We start from the raw sequence: 19,913 nt of genomic DNA, 5'->3' as shown, positions 1-19,913 counted from the left end.
TTCAAAGTTTGATTGAAATGCGATGCAAGAATCATTGTCTGAGACATAGCACATGTACCCACAAGAATGCACTTGAGAATATTTTGTTTATGAAACAGTCAACAGTAACAAAGATTTGCAAATCAACTAACCATTAAACAACAAGGAAATGTCACTGTTTCATATTGGTACCAATACAAAGCTAGATTAGCTCATTTTCACAAAGAAAATCAAACACTATCACTTCTCACAGGTTCCTCAACAGAAATGGAGGATAAGCCTGAGAATGTGTTACTATGCCCAAAACTTTGTCATAGAAATGATGTGTCCATCAATATGTCACTTGTTCCGTGTATCAGTGCCATTCTCCGCCCAGGAGCCGCAGCTGTGTAGACCCTCCCACATGGCCCAATCTCACTGGAACCAAATCCTGGCATCCACATATTCAACTGGCACTCAAGGTATGGTTGAACACCCTTGACTTCCAGCATGTTTAACCCACAGTGATGTGCCAGCTACATGCAGCACCCACCATACCAGCAACAGAAGCATCAGCAATCTGCGAAAGCATTTCTTCAACAGCGTTAGCAGATGGCCTGTTTGGATCAATGCCGTGCACCAGATCCCACAGCATCTTCTTGCTTCAAACCGGATTGGCGTCTGGCCTCATACGTCCTCCTGAGCTTGTAATCCAGGACTCCAGTATCTTCGAAACAATTGTCCTACTTTCGGACTGCAAAAAAGGAAGGAAACAGCAACAGCAGCCTCCAGGCACTTGCAACCACCAACAGGAGCAAGCAGCAAACACAACCTACAGCTGTGAAATGCTCTCACAACTAACAGGGCCAAATCCTTATTAGCAATAACTTTCAGCTGTGCATCTAGATGCTGCTCACAGTCAAAGAGAGTTAAAGTTACCTCCAGCATAGAACCAAGAACAGGGCTCTGTCTGGGAAGTGTTTGGTGGGGCATACATGCAGCAGCTGTAGTTGCCCCTGTTATGGGTATCCACAATATTTCAAGATGCTTGAAGGCCTCACAGGCAAAAAGCCCCTCCTCCCGCCCCAGGGCGCCCCTGACCTGGAACGCTTCAGCCTCCCAACCAACCCCAACCCCCAAGCACTGGAGCAGCAGCTTCACTGCCCTTGAGCTGCATGCTGGAAAATGGAAATAGCTACTCGCCTCCTCAGTTCCCTCAGCTGCCCTTGCGCCAGCTTCACGTTTTTAAAAAGGACTACTAAACAATGTCTGCGTGGTTTCTCGCTGAGAAGCCGGTTAATTTGCAGGAGGCTGTTACATTACATTAGACTTCAATCTCGCTAATGAGATGGAAATTGATGCAAATTGGGTTCAGTGATATGCTCACCATATCTGGAGCGGGACAGTTAGATAACAAACCAATTTGTGGCCAGTGCAAATCTCGATTTTGGCCTTTCCCACTATTTAACCGGTGCACCTAGATCCACACTGGACGCAATGCAGTGATTAAATCGCGCTGGTAATTTCATTGATCTCAATTGGGCTGCCTCTATTTGAGCATTTTCACTTCTAGTTTCACGCCATCAGCTGTTGTTGTGGGAGAAATTTCAAAGACCAGAATAGTCTCCCATGATCAGGGGAAGGTAAGTCAGGTTGGCTCCGGGGGGGGGCGGGGGAGTGGTGAAGCTTTAAAACACCCCATTTCAAAGACCCAAATTTCGTAGAGCCCCTTGATTTCTCCAAAGTGAACTGAATGCTTTCACTGCTATTACTAAGTATTGCTAAGTATTGTTGTCCTTAATGTAATTAACTTACTATATTCTGTGAAGCTTGTGACTGCACAGTTGTACACAGTGTGGGCTGCAGCCAGTCAGAACTGAAAGTCCTTTTTAAATCTGCTCTCCCAACTCAGTCTAGCAATTGTGATTGACTGAAGTCTTATGATTAAATGAAAGAGTTACGCCGATCTTCCCCTCCCCCCCCCCCCACCCCGATTGACGCAACTTCCCAATTCCCACTTGCATTCCGCATGGTTGTAACTCTTTGGTAGTTGATGTGTTGGGTGCTCTGCTACACAGACAAACCAACACGGTTGCGGATGGTACAACTCAGTTTTATTACTAACATATATTTACAGTAGTAAACTGGTTACTGTGGTTCTATCATAACCCTTGAATCTGTGTACCTATTCCTAACAGTATCTTGGAGTGGCACTCAGCACATGGCGGATGTCTGAGTGGCTTGCTGTGAGCTCTGTGCCCGGAGCTGTCTCCTGCTGGAATGAGCGGGAAGTGTCGTGTTCCCATTTTTATAGCGTGTATGTTCTTGCCTGTGATTGGCTGTGGTGTTGTGTGTGTATTGATTGGTCCGTTGATCTGTCCATCAGTATGTATGTATGTTTGCACCATGATGTTTACCTGAATATCATGACAGTAGTGATGTCACCAAGCCTAAGACAGTCAATAATGTCACAGAGTGGGGGTTGGGAAGGGCTGGGAGGGGGCAGGTGGTGGAGAGTGCACACTGCAGTAGGAAATTCCAGGACTGTAGAGTTGTGTTGTGTGGTAAACCACATTATTGTCTTATATTCACTGTGCTGTATTGTACATGCCTGGGCTTGTCCAGGCTAGCTCCGTCTGTGGCTCCTCCCCTCAGGCTTCTGTTTAAAAGTGGCAAGTCTCCGCCTCCGGACCCAGTTCGGGTCTAGAGGCAGAAGGCTTGCTGTTTAGTGTATTAAAGCCTCAGTTACGTTTATCACTCGTCGTCTATTATTGATAGTGTATCATGTTTAATGGCCTGCTTGTGTGCCATAACGTCTATGTAACTTACAGTTTCTCTTTTTTTTTCTTGCAGTCTACCTCCTCTCACTGAGAAGGAAATTGAGGTGGGTGTTTTTCATTTCCCTGCCAATAGCGGTTTGGATTGTGCTGGTGTATAACTCCATTAAAACATCCTCTACTCATTGAAAATGTAAACCGACATGAGTATAAATGTAACAAGTCTCCCATCAAAGGCCCTCTCACTGTCTCCTGTGGCTCTTTATGACGTGTCTGTTTGCCTGAAGGTCGGAGGGCAGGTTCTCAACTACAGAGAGTCCTGGCATCAAGTCAGCAACAACTGGCTGGCTTCTCAATGCTGAACGAGCCTGAAAATCCCAGAACTAGGATTCAACAGTCGGACGAAATCCAGTCCGAAGCTGAACAACATATTTTCTGAGCCACTCCCACCGCCCCCAAGTGTGGGATCTGAATTCGATCCCCACAATCAGAAAAACAACTGTTCAGGAAAATGTCCATTTAACTTTAAAAATGTTGCTTATTCACAGAGGTGTAGTTAAACATCAGGGGGGGAAAAGGACGAGGTTATGATAGGTGGTCAACAAATCGAAAACAAATACAGAATACTGTGGATGCTGGAAATCTGAAATAGAAACAGAAAATGCCGGAAATACTTAGCAGGACAACAGCACAAAGTAGCACTGATACAGTCATCAATGGACTGGAAAAGAGTTGAGGGAGATAGTCTGAGTACGATTGGAACAAGGGATGTTTCGCATATGCCACAAAAAAGGCAGACACGGGTTGTGCACATGTAGATACCCACAACACCTCTTATTTAGAGGGACTGAGTGGAGATAAAGGGCATGATTCGCCCAAATGAAGCTAAGTGCTCCCACCAGCAGGAAAATCAAAGTGATTCCTGCTGCCGTTCGGAGCGAACCTGACGTGCCATTCAGTGGCACTCAGAATTTGTTTTACCCAGTACTGGGCCTTCAGTGCCATTCAATGGCACTGCGGGGTTCTCGCTGGAACTGAGAGGGTCTCGCTCCTCAAAGACTGGGAACCATTTTTAAAGGGTGCTCCAATCTCAAGAGTGCTGCTACAGTCCCCTGAATTGCTGGCAAGGCCTAATTGCTGACAAGGTTCCTCCCACCCCCTCCAGTACCTCCCTTCAAACATTCCCAGTCTCCCCCTCCAACCTCCCCCCCCTCATTCTCTCCCCCTCCCCCCCCTCCAGGCCCTGCCCCTTGGCAGCACCAACCTGGCACCTTGCAGTCCAAGGGATGGCAAGGGGGTGAGTACCCTCCCGATAAATGCCTCCAGGGTGTTGAGGGAGGTACTTCATGGCAAGTGGGGGTCAGAACGGATTGTGCTGGGGAGGGCACAGCTCAGGAGTCACTCCTGAGATGGGAGTCCTTTGGCTGCTCTTCCCATCTGCAGCCTTTAGACCCTCTAAACAGTCTGTTAGAATCTAAACGTTCCTTGACAATAACCGACAATGAAGCGAAAGTCTCCCCATCTGCAGCCTTAAACCCTTTAAACAGTCTGTCAGTCTGCCAAATTCAAAGATCTTTGAGATAAAGGTAAAAGTATTCCATTTAATGTAGTGGAAGTGTTTGAATTGGTTTTCTCACTGTCAATTCCATTGCCTTTAAAGTATTGAAGCCTGTTTGAATGGCCAGAAGGCTAAAAGCTTTGAACTGCATTGTTTACATTCAATTTCACGGGTTATTGCCTCTTAAAAGTGTTTTGATTGTCAGGTTTAGACAGTTTCAAAGGGGGGACTAAAATTGTTTATTTAGAAAGCTCTGCAGGGACCCATTAACTCAGGGCAACAGGTGACATTCTAACCATAGTTTATTTTTAAGAGGCTGTCTCTTTATTCTCAAATACTTCCTAGAATGAGCAGGTGCTGACCCACCCCACACAGGAATACTTTTACTTTCACCTTATTGATCGTTGAACTTGGCATACTGACAGACTGATTAATTGGGTTTAGGCGTACGGATGAGAAAAGCAGCAAAACGACCCTCATTCCAAGAAAGACCCCTGACCTGAGCATCTCCAATCCAACACAAGCTCCTCTGTCACTCATCTCCCATGAAGGACCCCCCTCGGTACCCTGGAGGCATTTGTAGGGAAGATACCCACCCCCTTGCCACCCCTCGGACTCCAAACCACCAGTCCCCGTTTCTCAGGACTTGCACCAATGTGGTTAGCACAATTGCTTCACAGGTCCAGGGTCCCAGGTTCGATTCCCGGCTTGGGTCACTGTCTGTGCGGAGTCTGCACATTCTCCCAGTGTGTGCGTGGGTTTCCTCCGGGTGCTCCGGTTTCCTCCCACAGTCCAAAGATGTGCAGGTTAGGTGGATTGGCCATGCTAAAATTGCCCTTAGTGTCCAAAATTGTCCTTAGTGTTGGGTGGGGTTACTGGGTTATGGGGATAGGGTAGGGTGCTCTTTCCAAGAGCTGGTGCAGACTCGATGGGCCGAATGGCCAACCTTCTGCACTGTAAATTCTATGAAATTCTATGAAACTCTTGGCTGGAGCGTCCCAAGAGGTAATTAAATTCAGCAGGCCTTCAGGATTCCCACCGCTGGTGGACGTAGAATCCCAGCCAAAGGAGAGGTTCAATGTGAAAACCAGGCGAAGGAGGGTAGTAGTGAATGGACTCTGGTTGGGCTTCTGTTCCAGGAAAAAAAAACAGGGAACACTCAGACTGTCAGGCTGGGGGATGGAGGTATTGAGGGATTGGATGTCCATGCTGAAGAGCAGGCCCAGGAAACTGGCAACTGTTAAAATGACGGAGGCCATCAGAAGAGTCACAGATGTGGATGGGAAGAGACTGGAGAAGGGGAGAAAAAATTAGAGTAAAGAAAAGAAAAAACCTATTACAGTTCTGACTTCTCCCAGTTCTGATATAACGTTCACAGGCCTGCATAGGTGCTGGTAAATCTGCTGAGTATTTTCTGTAATTGCTATTAACTTAGTCAAAGGCGTGGGTTTTAAGGAGGCCTTTAAGGAGGAGAGGCAATATAAATGAAATGGTTCCAATTTTAAAGGAGGGGCAGAAAAGAACTGGGTCGTATATGTATAAATCCTTGAAAGTGGCAGGCCAAGTTGAGAAGACTGTTGAAAAGCATAAGAAATTCTTGGCTTTATTAATCGCAGCAGAGTCCAAAAACAAGGACGTTTATATAACTTGAAAAAACACTAGTTAGGCTTCAGCTGGAGTATTGGGTCCAATTCTGGGTCCACACTTTAGGAAAGATATCAAGGCCTTGAAGAGAGTACAGAGGAAATTTACTGGAACAGTAGCGGGGATGAGGGACTCCGGTTATGCGTAGAAGCTGGAATGTCCTCCTTAGAACAAAGAAGGTTAAAAGGAGATCTAATAGGGGTGTTCAAAATCATGAAGGAGAAACTGTTTCCACTGACAGGAAAGTCGATAGCCAGAAGACACAGATAGTGAATAACACCCCAGCCGACCCAATCTCTCCTCATGCGACAATCCTGCCGTCCAGGAATCAGTCTGTGAGCCTTCACTGCACTCCCTCTATGGCAAGTGTATCTTTTCTTAGGTAAAGAGACCAAAACTGCACACAATACTCCAGGTGTGGTCTCACCAAGACCCTGCACAGCTGAGGTTAGACATCCTTGGTCCTGTACTCTAAACCTCTTGCATTGGAGGCCAACATACTGGCAAAGGAACCAAAGAGGAGAAGAGGAGGTCCTCTAACAGAGCGAGTTATTATGATTTGCAATGCATGACTGAAGGCTGATGGGAGCAGATCCAATAGTAACTTTCAAAAGGGCCTTGGATAAATATTTGGAAAGGAAATATTTGCAGAGCTATGGGGAAAGAGCAAGGAGAATGGGATTCATTGGATGACTCTTTCAAAGAGTTGGAATGGCCAGCTGAATAACCTCCTTCTGTGCTGTGAGCTTCTATGATTAGAGGGGGTTTATAACACAAGGAGGTGAGACATTTTCCATACTCCATCACTCCTGCCATTTCCAGCCTGTCTGTCTGTGTGCAGGATGTTTAAATCTCTAGTCTTTATTTGTTTCCTACAGAATACATTTATACAGCTCTCCCTGGCATTTAAAAATGACAGCTATACACTGGAAGCAAGGCTGGGTCTGGCAGAGAGAGAGAGAAACCTGGCTGAGGAGAACACAGAAAAGGAACTCGAAACCTTTAAAGCAGAGATGAAGGTGAGAAACACTGCCAGTGAGCCGACCTGATATTGATCCTCCTGCGCACAATGGTGATATTCAAACCTAACATGCCTAGTGGGAAAGAAGCTTAGTGGAGTCAAGTACCCGCTTCATACCACAGCCTGTTTTACACCCCACTGAATTCAGCAGAGTGCAAAACCGGACTCTCAGCCCAGCCCCTGGCCCAAGTACCCTATCCTCCACACCCTGCGCACCTAAGGTTCGTCTGACATTTTATGTGCTTTGTATCAGTCTCCCTTAGGACACAATTCAACCAGCAATCTCAGTGCGCTCCCCTATGAGCATTCAGTGTGTGGATGTCAGACAAAGCGAGCTGTATTAAACAATTTGCATGTATATGTATCACTTTTACTGTAAAACACCCCACTGTGTTACACAGGCTTGTGAATTTTAGCATCAAACACATGGGGATATTAGGAGTGATGATCAAAAGCTTTTCAAAGAGGCAGGCTTTAAGAAACCACGTAAGGATGAAATTGGAGGTTGGGAGGTGGAGAGTTGTAGGGAGGGAATTCCTGGGATTGGTGACAACGAATCAGAAGACACAGCCACCAATGAAGGAGCAATTAAATTAGGGAATGCATAAGAGGCCCCAACTGCAGGGCCACTGCATAGCCAGTGAAGTACTTTATTGAAGTGTAATTACAGGTAATTTGAGAAAGCAACATCCCACAAACACCAATGTGATCAATCATCAGATCATCTTACTTTAGGTGTTGGTTGAGGAATAATCATGCTGTGGAAACGCTTGAGATATTTCTCTCTTGTCCAAAGCAGGGAATATCCTGAACTACATTCTCCTCAATCACCTACATCCCGTGGCTGAGGAAATCCTCTCACAATTTGGCATTAGAACTTTCAGAGGAACCTTTGACATGGTCTTTGTTCCCGGAAATACCAAGAAAAATGTTGAGAACAACAGCAGGAACTCTTCATTTCATTCATCAGCCTGACCAAAGCATTTGACTCAGTAAATGGTGAGGCTCAATGAATTGAACTTCAAAGATTTAGACGACCAAGAAACTACTTCACAATCCTGCAATTGCTTCATGATGATATGACTGCAACTATTTTGACTGGGAGGTTAAAATAGATGCCTTCAAAATACAGACCAGGGTCAACAACACTGCGTGAGAGTCCCCATCCTATTTACAATCTACCTGACAGTAGCTATTCAGCTTATCAAAGACTATCTGTCCTCTGACATCAGTATTAAATAGCACTGAGATGGAAACCACTTTAACGTCAGTCACCTCCATGCCAAAACTAAAGTGGCCAATATTGGTATTAATGATCTACAATTTGCAGATGACTTCAATGTCATTGCCCACATTACACCAAATTTGCAAGCCACTCTTGATAACTTCAATTTTTAAAAAAATATTTAATTCAAGGCATTTTCATATAAACAAACAAAAAAGCAGAACAACCAAACAACTCTATAAATAACCAACATGCACTCCCCCACTGTTCCCCTAATACCATCCCCTTCCCACATCCCACCATTGTAACCCCTCACCGCAACCCCCCCCCCCCCCCCCCCCCCCCCCCCCCCCACCCCCACCCCGGTCACTGACCCTCAACCCTCCTTAAAGAAATCAGTATTCAGCTTCTACCTCCGGGAGAACCCATCCACCGAGCCCCTCAAGACAAACTTAACCTTCTCCAGCCTCAGGAATTCCGCGAGGTTGCTCACCTACATCCCTGCTTTCGGCGGCTCTGCATCCCACCACTGAAGCAAAATCCGTCTCCGAGCTATCAGGGAGGCAAAGACCAAAACATCAGCCTCTCTCACCCCCTGGACTCTTGGGTCTTCCAACACCCCAAATATCACCACGTCTGGAGTCGGGACCAACTCCACACCCAACACCTCAGACATTATGTCCGAGAACTCCTGTGCCAGAACCCCCTCAACTTGGGAACATGTGGACATGATTTGCGGGCCTCCCCAAACACTGTGCAGACCTATCTTCAACCCCCACAAAGAACTTACTCATCCTTGACACCGTCATATGCGCCCTATGGACTACTTTAAACTGGATGAGGCTTAGCCTTGTGCACGACGAGGACGCGTTCACCCTCCACAAGGCCTCCGCCCACGTCTCAGCCCCCACCTCCCCTCTCAGTTCCTCCTCCCACTTACGCTTAATGTCCCCCACCAGGGCTCTCTCCCAATCCATCAACTCCTGATGGACATTGGACACCTTCCCCTCCCCTATTTCGTCCCTCGACAGCTCCTTGTCTTGCAACTCAGGGGGCAGCAGCCCAGGAAAGGGCGACACCTCTCTCCTTGCAAAGTCTCGAACCTGCAGCTACCTAAAGCTGTTCCCCTTGTGCAACTTGTAATCTTTCTCCAGATTCTCCAACTTTGCAAATTTTCTCCCTAAAAACAGATCACCAAATCGCTCATTCCCTGCCTATCGCCACCCCCAAAACCTTGCATCCAACCTCCCCGGTGCAAACCTTTGGTTGTTGCAAATTGGTACCCACACCAAGACACCCGCCATTCCCAAATGCTGACTCCACTGCTCCCACACCCTTAGGATCGACACCAGCACTGGGCTCATGGAGTACCTGGTCGGCGAGAACAGGAACACGAACAGAAACCTTGGCATTTTTACTATCTGCACCTGCCCTGACAACGGCAGCACATCCCACCTCTTAATATCTGCCTTCATCTGCTCCACCAGCCGAGTTAGGTTTAACTTGTGCAACTGCACCCAGCCCCTTGGCCACCTTGATGCCCAAGTGTCTAAATCTCGCCCCCACCACCCTAAGCGGCAACTCCCCAAACCCCCTTTCCAGCCCCCTAGTCTCAGTCGGGAACTCCTCGCTCTTCCCCATATTCAACTTGTATCCCAAAAAACGGCCAAATTCCTCTAAAATTCCTATGATGCCTCCGATACTGCCCAACCGGTCTGAAATATATAGCAGCAGGTCGTCTGCGTACAATAAGACCCTATGCTCGTCAGTCCCCCGACTACCTCAGCGCCATTGCCAACAGCTCTATCATCGAGGCGAAGAGCAATGGGGAGAGTGGACATCCCTGCCTCATTCCCCGATGTGACCCGAAGTACCCTGAACTCACCCGGTTCATCGGCACGCTCGCGACCTACACCTTGTACAGCAACCGGACCCAATCCACAAACCCCTGCCCGAATCCAAACCGCCCCAGCACCTCCAGCCGATGCTCCCATTCCACCCGTTCAAACGCCTTGTCCACGTGCATCGCCACCTCTACCTCCACCTCTTGCCCCTCCGAAGGCATCATGATTACATTAAGCAGCCGCTTTACATTCCCGTTCACAAAACCCGTTTGTTTGATCATAGCCTATCACCCCCGGGACACAGTCCTCAATTCTCGAGGCCAACACTTTTGCCAACAGCTTGCCGTCTGCCTTCAGTAGTGATAACGGGCGGTATGACCCGCACTGCTCCGGATCCTTCTCCTTCTTTAAAATTATCATAGAATTTACAGTGCAGAAGGAGGCCATTCGGCCCATCGAGTCTGCACCGGCTCTTGGAAAGAGCACCCTTCCCAAGGTCAACACCTCCACCCTTTCCCCATAACCCATTAACCCCACCCAACACTAAGGGCAATTTTTGGACACTAAGGGCAATTTATCATGGCCAATCCACCTAACCTGCACATCTTTGGACTGTGGGAGGAAACCGGAGCACCCGGAGGAAACCCACGCACACACGGGGAGGATGTGCAGACTCCGCACAGACAGTGACCCAAGCCAGAATCGAACCTGGGACCCTGGAGCTGTGAAGCAATTGTGCTATCCACAATGCTACCGTGCTACCCAAATCAGGGAGATAGAATCCTGTAACAGTGTAGGGGAGAGCTCCCCCCCGGGAACTCATCCGGCCCCGAGGGCCTTCCCTGCCTGCAACATCCCAATACTCTCCATCACCTCCCTCAACCTGATTGGGGCCCCCAGTCCCTGAACCAGCCCCTTCTCTACCTTGGGAAACTCCAGCCCGTCCAAAATCTGCTGTATCCCCTTCCCCCACGCCCCCCTCTCCCGGCTGGGGGGCTCAGACTCGTATAACCTTCTATAAAACACCTCAAACAAGCCATTCACCCCCTCCAGGTTCATCACCACCTTATCCTTATCATCCCTCACTCTGTCAATCTCCCTTGCCACCTCTTGCTTTCTCAATTGATGAGCCAACATCCTGCTCACCTTCTTCACGTACTCATACACTGCCCCTCTGGCCCCCCCATACTGTCCCACCACCTTCCCCTATCTTCAGGTGTGTCTCCTGCAAAAAGGCCTCGTCCGCCTTCAGACTCCTCACGTGGGCGAATACACGTGACCGTTCAACCCCCTCACATTCCACATGACCAGTCTGATCAGGGGCTCCCCATCCCCCCCCCCCCCACCAATCCACCCGATCCTGCATCCCTGAAGAGTACTAAAAGGCACACTCACCATCAAAAACTTTAAAAACACACAAAACTCCTCCAATGTTCAATGTCCTCAGACTCCTCACGGTCCATTGTCCCTCACAAATTCCATCCAACCTCTGGCCAAAATAATACTCTCACTTCTGGAAAGTCACCCTCAGGTGGGCCGGGTACAGTACTCCAACCCCCCCCCCCCCCTGTTTAAAAGAGGGCAGCCTTAACCTGGTTAATCACGGCCATCCTCTTCGCCGGCTCTGCACCCAGGTCCTGATGCACCCGCACCTCGTTCCCCTCTCAGATACATTTCCTAGTCTGCCTCGCTCATCGAGGGATCTTCTTATCCAGAAAGCGGTGCAGCCACACCACCATCGCCCTCAGTGGCTCGCCCACCTGCAGCCTCCTCATCAGCGCCCTGTGTGCTCAGTTGACCTCCAGGGGCCGGTCAAAGGCCCCCTCCCCCATCAGCTTCGCCAGCATCCTTGCCATGTACACACCAGTTTCTGCACCTTCAATGCCTTCAAGCACCCTGACAATCCTGAGGTTTTGTCTTCTGGAACGATTCTCAAAATCCTCCACCTTCCCCCTCAACCTTTACCGGCTCTCTCGCATCACTCCCATCTCAGCCACCAATGAGGCCAGCTGCTCCTCGTGCTCCCCCACTGCCTCCTCCACTTTCTGGATCGCCAGACCCTGGGACTCTAGCCTCTGCTCCACTCACTCAATCCCAGATCTCAGTGCTTGGCTAGATCTTCCAGGGCCTTTTCCTTCTGCTGCCTAAAATTGTCATTGAGGAACTTCCCAACTGCTCCGTCGACCACACGGCGGGCAGCGCAGCCCCCTTGCCCTCCGCTACCTTTCCCTGTGGCGCACTACGAAGACACTCCTGATCCAACAGTTCTTTCCTTCTTGCACCACTCTCGTCCGCGTATCCATCCACCAGCCGCACCAGAGGAGTAAAACTTTCCCCAGGCACTCCTGCACCTCTAGCTCTCAAATACTTTGTCCTTCAGGCGGGGAAAAGACCGAAAAAATCCACCTTGAACAGGAGCCACCAAATGTGTGACTGCTCACTCCATGGCCGCCACCAGAAGTCCCCTACATACAAGAAAGTTGGCCTGTCCTTGAATGTTGCCAAAATAAAACATATATCAGCTCACACCTGGTCAGCCAAATATTCCACCTCCTAATGTACTGAGCAGTTGTTGTCACCAGGACAATGTATCAGCAACATATGGAGCACTAGAGAAATTCCATCAGCAATGCCTCCATCGTATCCCCCAGATTCAATGGGAGGCCAGTTGAATAAATAATAGTATCCTTCTTGAAGCCAATGCCACAAGCGTTCAGGCAAAACTCCTGCAAAATCAATTCCATGAACTGGACAACTTTCAAATGGCCAAAGTTCCAAGGCAGGACAAGGAAAATGCTTCAAAAACATTCTGAAGCTCTCCATGAAGACTGTGAATCTCTCCTTAAAGTGCAGCAGTATTGACAAGTTAAACATGGGCAAGGAAACCTCCTGCTGATTACCACATAGCACAGTGGGTAGCACTGTTGCTTCACAGCTCCAGGATCCCAGGTTCGAATCCCGGCTTGTGTCACTGTCTGTGTGGAGTCTGCATGTTCTCCCAGTCTCTGTGTGGATTTCTTCCGGTGCTCCAGTTTCCTCCCACAAGTCCCTAAAGATGTGCTTGTTAGGTGAATTGGATATTCTGAATTCTCCCTCTGTGTACCCGAACAGGCGGCGGAGTATGGCGACTAGGGGATTTTCACAGTAACTTCATTGTAGTGTTAATGCAAACCTACTTGTGACAATAAAGATTTTTAAAAAGGAAATGCAGCAGCTTCCTTGCTTTTCTTTTACCTAATTCCGTCTCTCTTGCAGTCCTCCACTACATTCTTGGTGAACTCTGACCTTCGAGATGCCCAGCAGAGGCTTCTGGAGACAATCGCCGTGCTCCAACGTTTGGCTGTCAGGCTCTCCGGTCGAGCTGAAATGGTGGGGGCGGTTCGACAGGTAAGAACTGCTCAATAACTGGGAGAATTTAGTTCATCCAAACCCCCCTTTCCCTGATATGTGTCGTCCCACCTTCTCCCCCATGCTTCAATCTCCTCTACGTCTAATAGGGCATCAGGTCTACCATCCTGGGGTGTAAAATGTTCCTGATTGCCACTTTACTTAGACCTAAGGACCTGAGATTTTACCTTTGCTCCCCGGATTTTGACTCCTTCTCCACAGTTTTCTTGGATCAGCCTTGACCATCCCATTTGTCATGTAAAAACCTCAATGAGGCCACCTCTTCATCATCCCAATTCCAATTTGATGTCCACTCTTGCCATGTGGATGTCGCTGGCAAAAGTGTAATTATTGCCCAATCAGTTATTTTGAGAAGGTGATATTGAACTATTTTCTTGAAAATTGTTTGAGGGCCTTGCTTGGCCAGTTAATGTTAATAACTTCGTCTGGAAGTATTTTTGGAAGTTTGATCATGTAGCATCAGCAAACATTATTGCATTTACCCTCTAGACATTGTGCCCCCTAGAATTGAGGGATTTTACTCCTAATTTCGAATTGGCAGCTATTGTGTGAGCAGCTCAAAGAACCCAGAGGCCTTCCGTGAGCATTGGCAGGGGAAACTGAGCTTGTGGGGGGGGACCGGAAGAGGGGAAACGGAGTGGGGAGGGAGGGTACTGTCAGGGGGAACCGAGGAAAAGTAGAAAAACCTGCAGCTATATCGTGCCTTTCAGGTTTCCAAAGCATTTTATATCCAGTTGAAGAGTAGTCAATCCCGTAATGTAGAGGGGGAGGGAAGAAGGGAAACTGAATCCAACCTAAACACCCTGCAGTCTTTCCTCATTACTCAGCCTTGTGGCTCCTCTTTGCGCTATGGATCTCTCTTGTGTCTCAGTGGCCAGAAATGGACCCTGGAGGGGCAGCAGGGTGGCGCAGTGGATAGCACAGTCCCAGGTTCGATCCCGGTTCTGAGTTACTGTCCGTGTGGAGTTTGCACATTCTCCCCGTGTTTGTGTGGGTTTCCCCCCACAACCCAAAGATGTGCAGGGTAGGTGGATTGGTCACGCTAAATTGCCCCTTAATTGGAAAAAATGAATTGGGTACTCTAAATTTTTTTTTTTTAAATGAATGGACCCTGTGCACAACATGATGTCTAACTAAGACATGTAACATTTGATCACAGCTTCCTCTGACCAGCATTGGATTTGTTATGTAGCTCAATATCCTATTGGTTTTTGAGTGTCACAGAGTCTCTCCTCCAATGTCACGTCACTAACGCTACAGTGGAGGCGTAACCACACGTTTAAACCAGACCCTTAACAGTGCAAGCATTCACTGAATGTAGAACCAGCACCTTTAATGTCAGTTTTCATTCTCTGTCAGAGAATTTAACTGCTCAGCCTGTGAGTACACTAACAGGAACACTAGGAATAGGACGAGGACATTCAGACCCTGATACGTCATTCAATTAGATCATGGCTGATCTGTATTTTAGGACACAATTCAGCGGATATTTTTTAAAATAATTTTATTCAAGGCATTTAATAAATATACGCAGAATATCAGAAGAACAACACATCAACCCAATAAAAAAACACAACCCTCCAACCTACTCCTGACACCAACACCCAGCCATATCCTGCCTTCCCCATTTTAACCCCTTTCCCCCACCCCCCCCCACCAAAAATCAAACCCTCCCCCTTGCTGATCCCTCAAATCTCCTTGAAGAAATCGATGAATGGTTTCCACCTCCAGGCCCTGGGTCACTGTCCGTGTGGAGTTTGCACATCCTCCCCGTTCCGAGTCCCGCCAGCACAACAAAATCCTTCTCCGGACTATCAGGGAGGTAAAGGCCAATACATTGGCTTCTCTTTCCCCACCTGGCCTCCTGGGACTTCCGGCACACCAAATATCGCCACCTCCGGATTTGGAACCATCCCCACACCCAGCATCTCAGACTTCACATCCTAGAACCCCTGTCAGAACCCCCTCGGTCTTGGACAAGGCCAGAACATGTGGATGTGATATGTGATTCATAGAATTCATAGAATTTACAGTGCAGAAGGAGGCCATTCGGCCCTTCGAGTCTGCACCAGCCTTTGGAAACAGCACCCCACTTAAGCCCACGCTTCCACCCTATCCCCGTAACCCAGTAACCCCACCCAACCTTTTTGGATACTAAGGGCAATTTATCATGGCCAATCCACCTAATCTGCACATCTTTGGACTGTGGGAGGAAACCGGAGCACCCGGAGGAAACCCACGCACACACGGGGAGAACATGTGGACTCTGCACAGACAGTGACCCAAGCCTGGAATCGAACCTGGAACCCTGGAGATGTGAAACAACTGTGCTAACCACTGTGCTACCGTGCTGCCCCCCGCAAACAGCCCACACCTAACCTCCACCCCCGCAAAGAACCTGCTCATCCTCACCACCGTTATGTGGACCCTATGCACCACTTTAAACTGGATGATGCTTAACCTCGCACTCAACGAGGACATGTTCACCCTCCGCAAGGCCTCCGCCCAGGTCTCTCCCACACCTACCATCCCGGCTCCGGCTCCTCCTCCCATGTGCACTTAATATCCTCCACCAGAGCGGCCTCCCTCTCCATCAGTTCCTTATAAATATCAAACACCCTCACCTCCCCTATTTCATCCTCTGATAACTGCTCGTCTTGCAACATCGGTGGCGACAGCCCTGGGAAGGACTGCACCTCTCTCCTCACGAAATTCCATATCTGCAGGTACCTAAAACCATTCCCCTTGGGCAGCTCATACAATTCCTCCAGTTCCTTCAGCCCCACAAATTTGTTCCCTATAAACATGTCCCTCACATACTGAATCCCCATCTGCCGCCACCCCTGGAACCTCGCATCCAGCCCCGCCGGCACAAACCTATGGTTGTCGCAGATCGGCACCCACAACGACAATCCCTCCACACCCTTAAAGCCAAAACCACCATTGGGCTCAAGGAGTACTGGCTGGGGAGAACGGCAAAGGCGACAACAACAGTGCCCTCAAACTTGTTCCCCTACACAAAACCGCCTCAACCAGACCAACCTCTCCTCCACAGCCCACTTCCTCGCCATCCCAATATTTACCGCCCATTAATAATTTATCAAATTCGGCAATGCTTTCCCCCATCCTTTCCCCTCGCCCCATTCCAAAAAGGCACCTGCCCACACAAACCCCGAGATCAGCCCATTGACTTTCCTAAAAAAAGATTTTGGGATAAAGAGAGGGAGGTTCTAAAACATGAACAGCACCGTCATTTTCACTGTCTGCACTCGCCCAGCCAGCGACCACGTCGAAAATATCCCACCTCTTAAACTCCGCCTTCATTCCCTCCACCAATCGGGCCAAGTTCAGTCTATGCAGCTGGGCCGATTGGCCCACTTGGCTCGATTGGCCCACTTGAATACCTAGATACCTGAAGCTCGCCCCCTCCACCCTAAACGACAACTCCACTAATCTTCTTTCCCCCCCTCTTGTATTGATCAGGAACACCTCACTCTTTCCCATGTTCAATTTATATCCTGAAAAACGGCCAAATTCCTCCATGATCCACATAGTCCCCCCAATTCTGCACATCGGGTCCAAAATGTATAATAATAAAAGTAATCTGCATATAACGAAGCCCAATGCTCGGAACCCCCCACCCCCACCCCCACCCAATCCCTCAACGCCTTAAGTGCTTTGCCAACGGCTCTATTGCCAAGGCAAAAGGCATCGAGGTGGGCAGGCACCCCTGCCTTGTCACACGGTACAACCCAAATTACCCCAAACTCATTTGGTTCGTCCGCACACTCGCCCCGGGCACCTTTTACAGCAGCCGGACCGAATCCACAAACCTCTGCCCAAACCCAAACCGCCCCAGCACTCCAAGAAAATACATACACTTCACCCGATCAAAAGCCTTTTCCGCGTCCACCTCCTGGCCCTCCGAGGGTATCATAATCACGTTAAGTAACCTGTGCACATTCACCGACAACTGCCTTCCCTTCACAAAACCATCTGATCCTGCCTTATTATCCCCGGTACACAGTCCTCAATACGCGATGCAAGCACCTTCGCCAATAGCGTGGCATCGACATACAGTAACAATATTGGGCGATACGACCCACACTGCTCCGGGTCCTTATCCTTTAAATTCAGGGAGATGGAAGCCTGCGACAATGTATGGGGGAGCTTTCCCTCTCTCTCGTCTCAGTATACATCCTAACGAGCAGTGACCCCAGCTCCACCCCAAACATTTTCTCAGACTCTACTGGGAACCCGTTCGGCCCCTGGCCTTTCCCTGCCTGCATCGCACCCATGCCATCCATCACCGCCCTCAACCCAATCGGGGCCCCCAAACCCTGAACCCACCCCTCCTCCACTTGGGAAACTCCAACCAATCCAGGAACTGCCGCAACCCCGCCCAGGCTCGCCCTTGGATGTCCACCATCATCCCCCCCCCCCACTCCACCCTCAAACAAAAAACAACCCCACCCCAAACCCTCCCCCTGGCAAACCCCCACCACTCCCATTAACTAGCTTGCCCAGCTAGCATGGAGGCCCCCGCCCAAGGCCTCTGACTTCCCCTCACCCCTCCAATCCACCCCTGCACCCGCTCCCCCGAACCACCAACAAACAAAGAGAAACAAAAGGCTCACTCACCATCACTGCTCCCCCCATTGAAACCCACCCCAAACTACCCACCTCATACACTTAACAATGAACACAATGCTCCTCTCCAAAGTTCAGTGTCCTCACACTCCTCCCAGTCCATGGTCCCTCATAGAATCCATCGCTTCCTCTGGCTGGCGAATCAAAATAGAACTGCTGTTTCTGATGTGTCACGCACAAGCGGGCCGGGTACAAAACCCTAAATTTCACCCACTTCTTAAAGAGGGCAGCCTTTATCCGGTTGCATCCGACCCTCCTCTTCGGCAACTCTGCACCCAGATCCTGATGTACCTGCAGCTCATTCCCTTCCCAGATGCATTTCCTGGTCTCCTTCGTCCATTTCAGGATTGTTTCTTTGTTCAAGAATCAATGCAGCTGCACCACTTCAGCCCTCGGCGGCCCTCCCACCTGCAGCCTCCTATGCACCCGATCCATCTCGAGGGGCCGTTCGAAGGCCCCCTTACCCATCAACATCTCTCGCATACTTTCCACATACTCGGCGGCCTACACTCCCTCAATGCCCTCAGCCATCTCAACAATCCTCAGGTTCTGTCTCCTGGAGCAATTCTCCATGCCCTCTAATTTCTCTGTTCTGGCTGTCCAAAACCATCCCCAACTCTGTCTCCAACAAGGCCATCCGCTCCTAATGCTCCCCCACTGCCTCCTCCACCTTCTGAATCGCCAGGCCCTGAACCTCCAGCCTCTGCTCTATTCTCTCAATCACAGCTCTGAACGGCTCCACCATCTTAGCCAGATCTTCCAAAGCCTCCTTCCTCTGCTGCTGGTATTTACCATTCAAAAACTCCACCAGCTGCTCCATCGACCACTGGGCGGGCAGCGCTGCCCCCATGCCCTCCGCTAGCTTCACATGTGGCGCACCACAAAAGTCTTCCTCATCCAGCTGCTCTCTCTTTCTCATGGAGGTTCTCATCCTCTGATCCATACACCGACCTCACCGGAGGAGTATTACACACCTTTTACCCTCAGAAACAACCCTCATAAGGGTGGGGAAGGACCAACAAAATCTACCTTGGGCGGGAGCCACAAATGTGCAACCACTCACTCCATGGCCACCACTGGAAGTCAGCATGATTCAGCGTACTTAAAACTATGTCAGCTGTTGGCCATGTTTGGCAGCTGCCGAGAATCACCCGCAATTCAACTGCACTTTGCCGATCCTGCCAGCAGGGAGGGCTGCTCTCAAATAGGGGTGCCATTTTGATCGATAACACCGATCTTTCCCCCTCTGCCTTTCAGCCCCACCGCCCCTTCCTGCTTTCTGGTCCCCCCCCCTTCTCCCAATTGACAAGGCCATTCTGGTCTGGCCCCTGGCAGTGCCAACCTGACACCTGGCATTACCAGTCTGGAACCCTGGCAGTGTCAGGAAGCATTGCTAGGGCGCCCAGGTAGCACTGCCAGCGACATATTGGCAGTGAAGGTGCCCAGGTGCAAGGAAGAATGCCAGGGTACAACCCTGCCATGTCCCTGACCACCCGGGGATCTCCAATGGCCCGTGAGACCCCCAGAGGTGCCATTATGCCTGTTCTATGTTTGTATGGACCAGTACTAAACGACGCCCTGATGAGGTCTCATGGGTGTGGCCATTGACTCCCTAGGCCCCGGGTGAATCTGGCATTCGGATATTTAAATGAGCCATTAGCTGGGTTGTGTGAATTGGCCCAGTGCCTGGCATGGAGCCCCATTTGGGGCTCTAGTGTGATTCACCCATTCCGCCCGGATCTGTGCCAGACGCAACGGGGTCGCTGAATCGTACCCGCAATTTAATTTACCCGCTTTGGTTCCATATCCCCTGATATCCTTGCCCAAC

The 19,913-nt window shown here is 49.5% G+C and overlaps 1 protein-coding gene across 4 annotated transcripts in view; it reads left to right on the top strand.

Moving 5' to 3' along the window:
* The window catches only part of mrvi1 (murine retrovirus integration site 1 homolog), a 317,269-nt gene that overhangs the window by 241,044 nt on the left and 56,312 nt on the right, over positions 1-19,913 (top strand). For all 4 annotated transcript variants that reach the window (XM_072466158.1, XM_072466161.1, XM_072466160.1 and 1 more), the window contains 3 exons: positions 2,812-2,842; positions 6,816-6,956; positions 13,283-13,414. In XM_072466158.1, coding sequence (XP_072322259.1) covers positions 2,812-2,842; positions 6,816-6,956; positions 13,283-13,414 — 304 coding nt within the window. The remainder of the gene's footprint in view (positions 1-2,811; positions 2,843-6,815; positions 6,957-13,282; positions 13,415-19,913) is intronic.

This window comes from Scyliorhinus torazame, chromosome 10 (genome assembly GCF_047496885.1).
Source record: "Scyliorhinus torazame isolate Kashiwa2021f chromosome 10, sScyTor2.1, whole genome shotgun sequence".
Lineage (NCBI taxonomy): Eukaryota > Metazoa > Chordata > Chondrichthyes > Carcharhiniformes > Scyliorhinidae > Scyliorhinus > Scyliorhinus torazame.
The sequence above is the reverse complement of the archived record's forward strand: the minus strand, read 5'-3'. Positions and strand labels throughout refer to the sequence as shown.